Source organism: Rutidosis leptorrhynchoides, chromosome 8 (genome assembly GCF_046630445.1).
Source record: "Rutidosis leptorrhynchoides isolate AG116_Rl617_1_P2 chromosome 8, CSIRO_AGI_Rlap_v1, whole genome shotgun sequence".
NCBI lineage: Eukaryota > Viridiplantae > Streptophyta > Magnoliopsida > Asterales > Asteraceae > Rutidosis > Rutidosis leptorrhynchoides.
This window is the reverse complement of record NC_092340.1, coordinates 26,924,383-26,939,144: the sequence shown is the minus strand read 5'-3', so window position 1 is coordinate 26,939,144 and position 14,762 is coordinate 26,924,383. Positions and strand designations below refer to the sequence as shown.

General features: G+C 37.8%; 2 protein-coding genes across 3 annotated transcripts in view; one reads left to right on the top strand and one right to left on the bottom strand.

The window, feature by feature from the left end:
• Window positions 1-525: 525 nt before the first annotated feature.
• Window positions 526-3,479, top strand: LOC139864884 (pentatricopeptide repeat-containing protein At4g39620, chloroplastic-like). The gene is made up of 3 exons (XM_071853448.1): window positions 526-661; window positions 1,234-1,620; window positions 2,121-3,479. Exons 2-3 carry the CDS (start codon window positions 1,273-1,275, stop codon window positions 3,234-3,236), a joined length of 1,464 nt encoding a protein of 487 aa, XP_071709549.1. The 5' UTR covers window positions 526-661; window positions 1,234-1,272; the 3' UTR covers window positions 3,237-3,479.
• A 553-nt stretch (window positions 3,480-4,032) lies between these two features.
• Window positions 4,033-14,762, bottom strand: part of LOC139864887 (uncharacterized) — a 38,181-nt gene continuing 27,451 nt past the window's right edge. For both annotated transcript variants that reach the window (XM_071853452.1, XM_071853451.1), the window contains exons 2-7: window positions 6,318-6,473; window positions 5,922-6,227; window positions 5,770-5,816; window positions 5,604-5,666; window positions 4,757-4,889; window positions 4,033-4,273 (exon numbers count right to left, since the gene is read on the bottom strand). In XM_071853452.1, coding sequence (XP_071709553.1) covers window positions 4,257-4,273; window positions 4,757-4,889; window positions 5,604-5,666; window positions 5,770-5,816; window positions 5,922-6,227; window positions 6,318-6,435 — 684 coding nt within the window. In that variant the 5' untranslated portion in view covers window positions 6,436-6,473 and the 3' untranslated portion in view covers window positions 4,033-4,256. The remainder of the gene's footprint in view (window positions 4,274-4,756; window positions 4,890-5,603; window positions 5,667-5,769; window positions 5,817-5,921; window positions 6,228-6,317; window positions 6,474-14,762) is intronic.

Genomic DNA, 14,762 nt, shown 5'->3' with positions numbered 1-14,762 from the left:
TCTTCTCTCCTTCTTCTCTCTTTTTCTCTCTTTGTTCTTATAACCATTAAAGGTAGTTATAAGCCTACTGAATTATAACACATTTTTTTAAAAAAAATATTGCGTGAGAGCTCTAAAAAAAAATTGCCAATTTGACATCGCAAAGAGCAAGGTGTCTTTCTTCCTTGCGCCTTACGTCATTGGTTTCACCTGGGAGCAAGGTGCAAGGTGCCTCTTGCTTCCTCGCCTCCACTTGGGAGTTGGGAGCAAGGACGCAAGGTGCCTCTTCCTCTCTTGCTTTCATCTGAGAGCAAGGACGCAAGGTGCATCTTGCTCCCAGGTGGAAGCAAAGGAGCAAGATGCACCTTGCGTCCTTACTTCCACCTGGGAGCAATCAGATGGGTGCAAGGTAGCAAGACACCTTGCTTCTTGCGAGGGCAAATTGACAATTTTTTTTTGAGCTCTCACGCAAAAATGTTCAAAAAATGGACTTTCAGGTGATAATCCCTACTATCGGCTCAATAATGAAGCAAGAGAATGTTGCCCCAAACCAAGAAAGTAATGGCCCAAAAAGTCTGCTTTCTGATTTCTCCCTGATTCGAGTCCTGAGACCGTTAGCCCATCTCCCACTCTCGTCTCTATTCTCTTCTCTGTATTTTCTACCCAATCTCCATAACTGCAGGTACAATTTTTTACTGTAGTATTATATTTATTATTATTATTAAGGTTATGAGTTACTTTTAATTATGAGTTTGTAAGCTTTATATTTTTGAGTAGGCTTAAATTGAATTTTTTGGTGAGTAATTGCTGTAATTTATGCTCCATACCTCATCTTTTGAATGATTCATGATTATTTTTGTTTTTAAATTCATTAGCTTTGACAGTCTATCTGTTATAATGGGAATTCTACAAAGTTGTGATTTTGATGTGTGCGGCTATATTTTGGCATATTGCATTATGTTACTCCAGAAAACGTCAATTTTTGTTACTTAAATCTACGATTGATAACTTTTGAATGTTAATGATGAATAAGTTTGATGAACTCGTCATATTTCTGGATTTCTTTGGCTGGTCAATTGGTAATTAGTTAATGTAATGAATATGTAACTCTTTATGAGCACCAACTGCTTGATGAAATTCTCCAATGAGACTTTGATCCTATTTGAACCTCCATATTCATTTTAGCATTTATTTTATTTAATATTTAATTGTCGATTGTCGATGTCGATCATTTCTTGTTTTCTTTTATTTCAGCTAAATGCTACTACCATTAGCTAATCACCTTCTCAAAATATGAGTGCGTATTTACTTAATGGGTCTCTTCATTTCCCTTCGATTCCAACAACCCAAATGAATTTCACCAACATATCTTTTTCCCTAAATTACAAATTCCATCCCCATAAAAACCCTAGAAGATACACAGTTACCTGCAGTTCAACAAGTCGATTCAAAAGAAATTCATCAAAGTCTGAAGAAAATGCAGAGGCTCAAGAATTGGTACGAACACTATTGAAGAATTTTAACTATGACAAGACATTGCTGTCGACACTGAACAAGTATGTGAAGTTAGTCAGAACCGAACACTGTTTTCTTCTGTTCGAGGAGCTTGGCAAGTCTGATAAATGGTTACAGTGTCTTGAGGTTAGCCTTTTTTATGAAAAAAGTTTAAAACTTGTTTAGACTTTAAGTGTTTAATATAGATTTTTTAATAATATGTTTGTTAACTTTTTTTTGTGTGTATGTTGGAATGCATATACTTAAGTGCTAACGGTGCAAAAAGTGTGTTCAAAATAAGAACCTGTGCACTAGCCTAAAAAATACTACTGTAATAAATAAAATAATTCTCTATAAATAAGCTAGAACTGGAATGCACTGTTAACTAATCAGAAGTGCTTATATATGCTCGTCCAAACACCCTGTATATCATGTTTTTACCATCAATATTTGGTAGTTCATTGTTGTATAAAGATAAAGTGAGCTGCAAAATGAAGTTTTGATTTGACACTCAGGTTATTTGCTTATATTACTGCAAATGCAAATATTTGGTAGTTTGCTTTTGATTTTTACTTTGACAGTTGGTACTGAAAAGTCTAATGTATGATCTTGTTAGTGGCTCTACTGATAATATTACTTTCGCTTAGGTATTTAGATGGATGCAGAAACAGCATTGGTATGTAGCAGATAATGGTGTATATTCAAAACTAATATCAGTAATGGGTAGAAAAGGACAGACCCGAATGGCAATGTGGCTTTTTTCTGAAATGAGAAATAGTGGGTGTCGACCTGATACTTCGGTATACAACTCACTTATCACAGCCCATCTTCATTCCAAAGACAAACCGAAAGCTTTATCTAAAGCTTTAGGATACTTTGATAAAATGAAAGGTACAGAACGGTGCAAACCGAGTATTGTCACATACAATATTCTTTTAAGAGCATCTGCACAGGCCAAAAATGTTAATCAGGTTGAATTTTTATTTAAAGATCTTGAAGAAAGTGTTTGTAGTCCTGATATTTTCACGTTTAATGGTGTGATGGATGCTTATGGGAAGAACGGAATGATAGGTGAAATGGAAGGGGTACTTTCGCGTATGAAAAGTAATCAGATAAAACCGGATATTATTAGTTATAATCTGTTGATTGATTCGTATGGAAGAAAACAAGAATTTGAAAAAATGGAACAAGTTTTTAAAAGCTTGGTTAGGTCAAAAGAAAGACCGAGTGTTGCCACTTTTAATTCAATGATAACAAATTATGGTAAAGCAAGGCTTAGAGATAAAGCAGAGTTGGTTTTTGAAAAGATAACTGATATGGGGTATGCACCAAATTTTATAACTTATGAATGCATGATTATGATGTATGGATGTTGTGATTGTGTTACAAAGGCTAGGGGTATATTTGATAAGATGATTGAATCGGAAAAGGTTGTAAAGGTGTCAACTTTAAATGCTATGTTGAATGTCTACTGTTTGAATGGTTTGCCAATTGAAGCAGATAAGCTGTTTGAGAGTGCTTGTAATAGTGGGATGTTTCGTATAGATTCTTCGACTTATAAACTTCTTTATAAATCTTACACTAAATCTAACATGAAGGAGTTGGTGCAAAAACTGTTGAAGCATATGGATAGAGATGGTATTGTACCTAATAAAAGGTTCTTTCTAGAAGCTTTAGGAACACTCGGGTCCTCACGGGCTGAGCAAGATGCTGTTACTACCAAAATTAATTTGAATATGCCTGCAGATATGCCCAAGGTATAGATGCAAGAATATGCATCTATTGTTGTTAGTATTCAGAATAGATTTGATATTATTAAGACAGTTGTTGGGTTCATTATCAAAGGTGTGTTGTACTTCATTACTTGTAATTGTTTGTTGTAGAAATCGAATAATATTATCTTTGCAACTGGTGCTCAACTTATCTGGATCTCACATGGTCCTTTTGGTTTTTAATCTTGTCATTAGATATGGGCTCATGTGTCACATGGTCCTTTTGGTTTTTAATCTAGTCATTAGATATGGCTCATGTGTCAATCTCAACTCATTTTGGGTAAATGAGTTGATTTTGGTTATGTATTCTCTCATGGGTCAAATGGGTAGATGTTAATAAAACGGTTATTGTTGACACGGGTGGAGCAGTTCGAAAGTCTCATGATTCATGAAATGTGAAGTTTTCTAAACTTTTTATTTGAACATTTCATTATCATTATCTAATGCATTGTATAATCCAACATTTTTTTTATCATTATCATTGTATAATAATATAGCTTCTTTAATCATAACTAAAAATTAAAATTACTAATTTATAATATTAGTTATATATAATATAGTTTTTAAGAACAAGAGAAGTTTTGGTGTCAATGTTTACAGCAAGGTTGCAAAACTCAGAACTCAACAAACCAATGTTCAATGCAAGGTTCGGAATAATGCGGGCCTAGTTATTTTTCCAACTCGGTCAAAGTAACTCAGTAACGATTTTTTAACTGGTCAACGAATGATAACTCGGTCACTTAACCTCAATTCCTAATAGCATATCCAATTCACAAGCTGTTGGCGAAAAATTAACCTTTAATTTTACTGCAAGACTAAATGCAAAACAAGCAAGTAGCTTGATACAAAACAATGTGCAACAGCCATTTTCTGATGCAATGAATTGCATTATTATAGCAATACCTCTAAAGGACCTTAAAATAAATTTTCTAAATACAAAGCTGTACAAATAGAAGACAAGTAAATTAAAAATATTTGTTCGGCCGAATTCAGTACTTTGCAGGCAACACCTCATTCTTCCTCGGTCTCTGCAAATTATACATAAATCGTTAAAGGAAACTAATAAGCTAAGTAATGATGGCTGATAGTTGATATTAACCATGATAATTTGCTTCATAAGAATCATAGGGGAACATGAAACAATACAGCAGACTTAAAATTGACTTAATTGCTGAAATAGTCTCTGTCATTTCACCCATATTGCTGGTTTAGTCCCTGTGTTTTTTTTATCTATATAGTCCTCGTGATTTGTCAATGTTGCTGACTATTGGGTGCAAACGCAAGGACTATTTCAGCAATTGAATGTGAAACCAAAGGGACACTTTCAGCAATCATGGGTGAAACCACAGGGACTATCTCAGCAACATTGACAACCACGAAGACTATATTGATTAAAAAAACTACGAGGACTAAACCAGCAATATGGGTGTAACCATAGGGACTATTTCAGTAATTATGTCCTTAAAGTTACATGTAGAGGAAGAAGATATACATTGTTTGGAATATATTACCGTGTATTGCATCCATGTTGTTTTCCTTGAACACACCAAGCGGTGAGCCATGAACCGACAAAAGCATTTCACCTTGTTTTGGAAGCCTTAAAGTTTTAGGTGTCATACCAACAGACAACCTTTGGCTAGTTATCTGCAATCATAATAATGTTTTTAATCGAAATACAACAAGCCACCACATAATGTTTGACACAACTGTTACTTGGAGACTCGAAGACCAAAAGAATTTAACATAAATATGCAGTTTCTATTGGCAATGTCTTGTGTAAAAAAAGAACCTGAAACAGCATAGCATACCTATGCCTGGCAATTGAGACCCACTCTCAAATATGACCATTTGGGTCAACTAGGTCAAGCTTAGGTCAACTGGGTCTTAATAAAAAAGGCATGGCAATGTAAACCCCAAACCCTAAAAAAATTCCAACAGGTTTTCCTCTGACCTATTGGGTCATATACATAATATAAAGAAATGGGTCTAATGAGTACCAATTCCTAAAGCTCAATAAACAGAGATAGGTCTAATGGCTTAAACGGGTCGAGCATTAATCTATCAAATATTTATGAAAGCATTCATGATTATATCATTTATTATGTATATTAATTATTATTATTTTCTTATATATATAATAAATATATAATACGTAGTAATAAATAATACTACATAATGATTAACTAAAATATTTTTTTGACCTATTTGACCCATGACCAGTTACCCAACTCCACCCAACCTGAACCATTTGGACCCGTTAAAAAATCTGACCTTTTGACCAACAACCTATTTAAACCTAAAACAGTTTTAACCCGTTACCCAAACCGACCCAACCTGACCCGTTTGCCACGTATATACCCCTGGAGTTTGCATAGAATCTTCAATGCCAGGAATATGAGTATCAGATGGCTCCTCTAGAACCTGAAATATGTAATAAATAAGAGAAACACTAAATAAACTGAACGTATCAAAATGATATCAATGGCAGCTGATAACATTAATAAAATAATACATAAGAACATACAAAATCCTCCATCTGAACATTATCAGCACCAATAAAGCTTGTTTTCCCTGCCACCAATATAATATTTAAAGATAAGTAAACTATCACACATAATAATGGAGTATATAAACTCAAATCACTAAAGAATATTAGTATTAATATACTGACTTTACCTGAATACTCGAAGCCACCAACAGATGGCATTGCAGTAGAGCGGTCAGGATAAGCCATTGACATTTGTTGCAGAAACGATGACATCATGTTTCCTCCATCATACTTATCTTTCCAATTAACTTCAATCGGTCCATAGTTGTCAGTTTGTGAAACTTTTAGGTTTGGAAGATGCTCCTCGAAGAATTGAAGCAATGAAGTCTGTTGTTGTTCTTTTGTTGTGTTGGATTTTAGCAAGCGCATAGCAGTCACTAATCTTTCAACTTCTACATCCCGCATCATCCTGATCGCACCAGTCTGTCGCTTAACTGAAAACCATAACGTAAGAAAACATATACACCATGTTTATATTATTTTCTTCATAAGAAATTGATACTAGGTAGAGAAAATTTAGATACCTGCTTGGTCAGAGTATGCATTTTCTTCCGGAAGTATATTTGTATCAGTATCATTATTATTCACATGAGATGTTGCAGTCTGTTTAGCAGTCTTCTTAGCTGCCTTCCGTTTAGGCATCAGAAATTGGAATTAAGTTGCACACGAAAATAAATTTACTGAATTCAAACAACATAATTAGAATTAGAACTAAATCTAAAATAGAAACTGAACCAGTGTAGCATAAATCTATACGAAAAAGGATAATAAGTGTTCTAATTAGGGAATTAGATGAGCATAAAAGAACTGAAATACAGGACAGTAACCTAGGGTTCTAAAATACTAATTTAATTTAAGCTTGTATCCAGACTATACTCTATAAACATGTCAGCAATTCAATTAGACCCTAATTAACTAACCTAAGCATACATTATTTTCATGTGTTCATGCAAAAGTTGTTTGGGAAAAGGTCTACAATTGGTGGGGTAACTTGACTTCACCTTCTAGATGTTTAAAGTAGCCTTCTTTGAACACCATGTAGAAGAAGCAAAGATGAACACGATGACGGCCGCCCACCATCTCCGTTCACACCATTCCACCGCCACCAAAGTTTTAGTATAAATAGAGGTTGAAACCTCAATTGTAAATTATCTTAAATCACTCAGAGAAGTGTAATCACAACCTATATAGTGTGTGTGAGTTTTGAGAGTTTTTTTGTAAGAGTTTTGTAATACTCTGTAAATCTATTCTTGTGAGTAATAGAGTTGTTTTTTCTCTCAAATTTGTATCTCCCAACGTTCAGGCGATCCTCTCTTCCTAACAAGTGGTATCAAGAGCTTGGTTAGAGACGTTGGTTGAGTTTTTGGGTCTTCTGAAGTTTTCTCAAAATTCAATTTTGAGTGTATCATTAGATTCGTCTCGTCGAACCGAGTCCAACGCAAAAAATGGCGACTTAAACGGAGTTATAACGAGCCCAGAAAACGCGGTCAAAGTTTGGTCAACTCGCCGGAATCTAGCCGGAGAAGACGACCGGTGCCGGAATTTTCGCCGGAGAAGACGATCACTGTAGCAGTCATGTAGCAATTCAATGTAGCAGCGGCGGCACTGTAGCAGTACTGTAGCAATTCTGAAATTTTACAATTTGGTCCCTGAAATTTTCAGAATTTCATTTTTGGTCCCTGAAGTTTATAAAAATTATAATTTTGCCCCGTAAGTGGAATTTAAGCCGCGAAGTATCTATTCCACCATTTTCAACCGTTCCGGACGTAACGGTGATCTCTGTTTTCTACAATTCAACCCCGTTTATATTGAAAAATTATTTGTAAGGTGATAATGTCCACAGAAGAGTCAACATCATCTTCCGGAGCTATGATTATGCTCACAGCCACAAACTACACGCTGTGGAAACCTCGGATGGAAGATCTCCTCAGCTGAAAGGATTTGTTCGATCCTATTGAATTGAAGGGTATAAACCCTGATTCTGCCAAAGAGAAAGAGTGGAAGAAATCAAACCGAAAAACTATTGGTCAGATCCGTCAATGGATTGATCATAGTGTCTTCCACCATGTTGCACAAGAGACAGACGCATATGTCCTCTGGATAAAGTTGGAGGACATGTACCAAGCCAAGACTGCTCGGAATAAAGCCCTACTGATGAGGCGTTTAGTCAACATGAAGCTCAAAAGTGGAACTTCAGTTGCCGAGCATACCAGTGAGTTCCAGAGCTTGGTCAACCAGTTATCGTCTGTAGAGATTCCGCTTGGCGATGAAGTTCGGGCGCTATTGCTACTTAGTTCTCTTCCCGATAGCTGGAAAACGCTGGTAGTAACACTCAGCAACTCAGCCCCGAATGGCAAACTTACCATGTCAATGGTCAAGGATGCCCTATTCAGTGAAGAGGCAAGGAAAAAGGACATGGGCACAGATCAGACCCATGCCTTTGTCACAGAGAATCGGGGGAGACAGCGAATGAGTAGTAAAAATAAATGGAGAGGCAGAAGCAAGAGCAGGGGAAGGTCAGCTGATGGCAGAAAACCAATATATAAATGTCATCATTGTGGATTAGAGGGACATATGAAGAAGAACTGCTACAAATTGAAAGAGGAACAACATCAGAACAGTTCACAGCAGAAGAATAAGAGTGGAGAAACATTAGTGACTATCTCTGGTGAGGTAGCTTATTGTTCAACCCATGATGAGACATGCCTTCACGTCTCACGAGAAGAAACAGAATGGGTGGTAGATACTGCAGCTTCCTACCACGTGACTCCATATAAGGAATACTTCACAACATACAAAGTTGGTGACTTTGGAGCTGTGAAGATGGGAAATTCCAGTTCCGCTGAGATTATCGGAATTGGTGATGTCAAGATAAAGACAAGTTCCGGGAGCACAATCACATTGAAGGATGTCCGCCATGTGCCAGATCTTCGGCTGAATTTACTTTCTGGGGTAGCTCTCGACAAACAGGGCTATGATAGTCATTTCAGTAAAGGCACATGGAAATTATCAAGAGGCGCTATGATAGTCGCTCGAGGACACATTTGTGGCACACTGTACAAGACTCATGTGAAGATCTGCACAGACAGTATTAATGTTGCAGAAAAGGAGGCTTCACAAAATTTATGGCACCAGAGACTCGGTCACATGAGTGAGAAAGGGTTGTCTACCCTAATAAAGAAGGAGCTTATCAATGTAGACAAGGACGCTGCACTAGATCCTTGCAATCATTGTCTGTTTGGTAAGCAGCATAGAGTCTCGTTTAATTCCTCTTCAACGAAAAAATCAGAGTTACTCAGTCTGGTACACTCTGATGTTTGCGGTCCCTTAGAGGTTGAATCAATTGGAGGAAACCGATACTTTCTGACGTTTATCGATGATGCTTCTCGAAAGGTGTGGGTATATTTCTTGCGGACGAAGGACCAGGTGTTGGATTACTTTAAACAGTTCCATGTCATGGTAGAACGTGAGACAGGAAAGAAGTTAAAGTGTTTTCGATCCGACAATGGAGGTGAATACTCTTCCAGGCAGTTCGATGCATATTGCAGATCATATGGCATCCGACATGAGAAGACGGTCCTACGTTCCCCTCAACACAATGGTATAGCAGAAAGAATGAACCGAACAATCATGGAACGTGTTCAGAGCATGCTCAGTATGGCTAAGCTACCAAAGCCATTATGGGGAGAAGCAGTCAGAGCCGCATGTTACTTGATCAACCGATCTCCATCAGTACCACTGAATTTTGAAGTTCCGGAGAAACTTTGGTCTGGAAAGGATCCATCATACTCTCACTTAAGAGTATTTGGATTTTTGGCGTACGCACATGTATCCAAGGAGCTCAGGCAGAAGCTGGATGCAAGGACCACTCCATGCATATTCATAGGCTATGGAGATGAAGAATTTGGATACAGATTATGGGATCCAAAGGAGAAAAAGGTGATCAGAAGTAGGGACGTGGTGTTCCATGAAAGCCAGACAATAGAAGATATTGAAAAGCCCACAATATCTCAGAAGACAAATGTTGCTGCTCAGGTGCCAGAAGCAACAATAGATTCATTCATGAGAAATGAATATTCAGTGCAAGAAGAAATGCCAGAAGTAGAAGATTATGAGGAAAATGACGGTGCTAAGCAGGGGGAGCCACAACCCCATCTGCCAGACATACCAGCACCATCACAAGGTCAAGATGATGGTGGATCTCCTCAGAATGTTCCAGAAGTTCATAGATCTGAACAAGGTCGGATTCCATCGAGTAGATATCCAGAATCTGAGTACCTTCTACTTACTAAAGATGGAGAACCAGAGAGTTTTCATGAAGCAGTAACTCATAAGGATAAAGAAAAATGGTTGCTCGCAATGCAGGATGAGATGGATTCTCTGCAGAAAAATCAAACTTATGAGATTGTAGAACTTCCACGCGGGAAGAAGGCACTGAAAAATAAATGGGTGTTCAAGCTGAAAAAGGATGTCATCGGAAAAGTGGTGAAATATAAAGCACGGCTTGTAGTCAAAGGATTCCAACAGAAGAAAGGGATTGATTTTGACGAGATATTTTCACCAGTAGTCAAGATGACTTCAATTAGAGTCATACTTGGATTGGTCGCAAGTATGAACTTGGAGCTTGAACAGATGGATGTAAAGACAGCTTTTCTTCATGGAGATTTACAAGAAGAAATTTACATGGAGCAACCAGAAGGTTTTGAGGTTTCAGGAGATAACCTCGTATGCAAGCTGAAGAAAAGTTTATATGGTTTGAAGCAGGCACCTAGGCAGTGGTACAAGAAGTTTGACTCGTGCATGGTGAGTCAAGGGTACAAGAAAACTGCAGAGGATGAGTGTGTCTACATTCAGAAGTTTTCTGAAAGAGATTTCGTTGCTCTTCTACTTTATGTAGATGATATTTTGATCGTAGGGAAAGACGCAACGAAGATCAACCAGCTGAAGAAGGAACTCTCGAAGTCTTTTGACATGAAAGACTTAGGACAGGCCCAACAGATTTTGGGAATGCAGATAACCCGAGACAGGAAGAATAAAAGGTTATGGCTATCTCAGGAGAAGTATATTGAACGAGTGCTTTCACGTTTCAATATGAACAATGCCAAACCTGTTAGCATTCCATTAGCTAACCATTTCAAGTTAAGCAAGAGTTCTTGTCCCTCGTCCAAGGAAGAGATCGGGGAGATGTCTTCAGTACCATATTCTTCAGCAGTTGGAAGTTTGATGTATGCGATGGTGTGTACAAGGCCCGATATTACTCATGCAGTGGGAACGGTGAGTCGTTTTCTCTCCAACCCCGGGAAAGAGCATTGGGAGGCGGTAAAATGGATTCTCATATATCTTAAAGGTACAACGAATCTATGTCTTTGTTACGGGGGAGCTGATCCAATCTTGGAAGGCTATACATGTAACACCCCAGCTTAACATGACCACAATATTGTCCGCTTTGCCCGCAGGCGCACGGCTTTTTCTTGGCGACCACACACGAGAAGCACTTTCCCAGGAGGTCACCCATCCTGGTAGTGCTCTAGCACGAGCACGCTTAACCACAACGTACTCACACTTCTGCTCAGCCTGTGGTCCCAAAACGCGTTGTGTCATTTAAGCGTGAGTATTACCTTATAATCCCATGATCACTCATGTTTGTGGGTGATATGGGATATGCCTAGGGTGTTACATTCACCCCCCCTCAGGGACTCATCGTCCTCGATGAGGTTTGCCCCACCACTCCCAACGGTACATGAGTGGCTCTGATACCATTTTGTAACACCCCAGCTTAACATGACCACAATATTGTCCGCTTTGCCCGCAGGCGCACGACTTTTTCTTGGCGACCACACACGAGAAGCACTTTCCCAGGAGGTCACCCATCCTGGTAGTGCTCTAGCCCGAGCACGCTTAACCACAACGTACTCACACTTCTGCTCAGCCTGTGGTCCCAAAACGCGTTGTGTCATTTAAGCGTGAGTATTACCTTATAATCCCATGATCACTCATGTTTGTGGGTAATGTGGGATTTGCCTAGGGTGTTACAATACAGATGCAGATATGGCCGGAGATCCTGATAGTAGGAAATCTACTTCAGGATTCATTTACACTTTTGCAGGGGGAGCTGTTTCATGGCAGTCAATACTACAGAAGTGTGTTGCATTATCCACAACTGAAGCAGAGTATATTGCTACCGCAGAAGCTGGAAAAGAAATGTTGTGGTTAAAGCGTTATCTCCAAGAATTTGGAATCAAGCAAAAGGAGTACAAGGTATATTGTGACAGTCAAAGTGCTATAGATTTGAGCAAGAACTCCATGTACCATTCCCGTACAAAACATATTGATATTCGCTATCATTGGATACGCGAGGTAATTGATCGACAACTGTTGAGACTAGTGAAGATCCATACAAAGGAGAATCCTGCGGATATGTTAACAAAGGTGGTGACTCGAGAGAAGTTGGAGTTATGCAGAGACATAACTGGAATGTTCGTGGATTCGGCTGGAGGGGGAGAATTGAAAGTTTCCAGCCTACAATCTAGAAGCTCACCTTCTAGATGTTCAAAGTAGCCTTCTTTGAACACCATGTAGAAGAAGCAAAGATGAACACGATGACGGCCGCCCACCATCTCCGTTCACACCATTCCACCGCCACCAAAGTTTTAGTATAAATAGAGGTTGAAACCTCAATTGTAAATTATCTTAAATCACTCAGAGAAGTGTAATCACAACCTATATAGTGTGTGTGAGTTTTGAGAGTTTTTTGTAAGAGTTTTGTAATACTCTGTAAATCTATTCTTGTGAGTAATAGAGTTGTTTTTTCTCTCAAATTTGTATCTCCCAACGTCCAGGCGATCCTCTCTTCCTAACACTGTGTTGGGACTGTGATTTTTTTTCTTATTTTGATTTTTGAGAATTTGAGTCCGAAAATGGCCGCCAAAATGTAGGTATAGTGTTTTTGTATAGCTGGGATTCGTAAAGTATTGTGTTTGTGTTGCTGGAATTAGTAAAAGAATAGTTTCGAAACCGATGAAGTTGGAACGACAATTATACATTAGAGCACTGGGAGTGGTGACTGATGTCAGTTGGCATGTCAGTCCTGACTTGTTGAGTCAGAAAAAATGGGGAGTGGTGACCTATGTCAGTTGGACATGTCAGTTTATATTTTAATTATTATTTTTATGATTTTAAATATAACATAAATTTAATAAAAATAACTTTCATTAAAAATAAAAAAAAAATTACATTTCCTAAGAAAATAAAAAACATACGATTCCTAAAAATTTAAAAAAAACATTACGATTCCTAAAAAAAAGAAAAAACATTACCAACCTAAAATTAAAAATAAAAACATTACAAGTCCTAAAAATAAAAAAACAAACCGAAATTTCCTAAAAATTAACTCGTCCGATCGAGCCTTTCACGGGGTTTTAGGACTATTGTATCCCTCATCACTCTCGTCGTGCGGGTAGTGAGGACGTGGGCAGCGGATGAATTCTCGGGACCATATGTGGATACAATAGAAGTCGATAGACTCGTCGTTGAGTTTTGCTTTCCCGACTAGTTCTTCCCATTCTTGTTCAGTCGTGAGAAACTCAAAGGTTTGAGTTTCTGGAACAATGTACATAAAATTCGAGGCCTCGAAGTCGACATGCTCTCGTATGTAGTTGAACAAACGTCTTGTGTCCCACACGTTAACGTAGAGGGACTTGAACGGAGTACATTGCGAGTTGGAATATGATTTCCAATCCTCGCTGAGCTCTCCACCGTTGTAAACATTTAACCGAACAGTGCAAGAAGTCATTTTTTTTTTTTTGTATACTCGTGAGTTTGGTGAGTTTGGTGAAGGAAGTGTGTATATGATTGAAGGGGTTGCATGTATATATATAGATAAAGTGGGTATAAATAAAAAGAAAAAAGAAAAAAACAATGGCCGTTGAATTACGTCGCGTACGCGACTGACCGAGGTGGAACGCAGGAAAGCGACGGAAGTGGGGCGACGGGCGACGGGCGGAGGGACGAAAGGGAAATGGGGTACCACTCCTGGTGCTCTTAAGGCGGCGTTTGATTCTAGTTTTTGAAATCTCATGGGATTTAAAATCGTAAGGGATTTGAAATTCCGAAATTTGATATCCTATAATGCGTTTGGTTCAGGGATTTGAAATCTCGAGATTTGTAAAACGTAAACGTAAATGTAAAAAATAAAACGTAAACCGTTAACGTAAAACGTATGTCGTAAAAAGTAAACCGTAAAACGCAACATAAACATAAAACGTAGCACATAAACGTATAACGTAAATCGTAACATGTAAACGTGAAACGTAAATGTAAACTTAAAACGTAAACATAAAACCTAAACGTAAAACGTAAACGTAAAATGCAAAACGTAAACGTAAACACAAATGTAAAACGTAAACGTAAAATGTAAACGCAAACGTAAAATATAAACTGAAAACATAAACAGTAAACGCAAAGCTAAAATTTAAACGTAAACGTAAACCTTAAAACGTAAACATAAACCTTAAAACGTAAATGTAAATCACATGTTCATGGGATTTCAAATCCCTCACATATACTAAGGATTTTGAAATCTCATGTTCATGGGATTTTAAAATCACTACTCATTTGAAATACTTGAACCAAATATGAGATTTCATGGGTTTTGAAATGCAAATACCACGAAATCCCACGAATCAAACGCACTATAAGAATACTTTCTACTCCGTACTTAATATTGTAGAGTTGTAGAGTTAAAAGTTATTTGGCTGACCATTGTATTTTTAAATAAAATTAATTAAGAGATGATTTGTAGTTTATAAAATAATTTTCTGTAAATGAATCTTGGGGTGGCCTAGAAAGAATCCGAAATTGATTACACAATAATCCGTTTAGACCCATTACATTAGACTAAAAATACCCGTCCTCCGAAAACCTCCTAATAAATTCATATTGATAAGGATTTGCATCTGCTATGATTTATA

What these genes read in the sequence shown, in the direction of transcription:
- LOC139864884 (XM_071853448.1), top strand. Translation starts at nt 1,273, where the DNA reads ATGAGTGCGTATTTACTTAATGGGTCTCTTCATTTCCCTTCGATTCCA. An exon ending in AATGGTTACAGTGTCTTGAG is followed by an intron (nt 1,621 to 2,120) that starts GTTAGCCTTTTT and finishes ACTTTCGCTTAG; the next exon opens with GTATTTAGATGGATGCAGAA.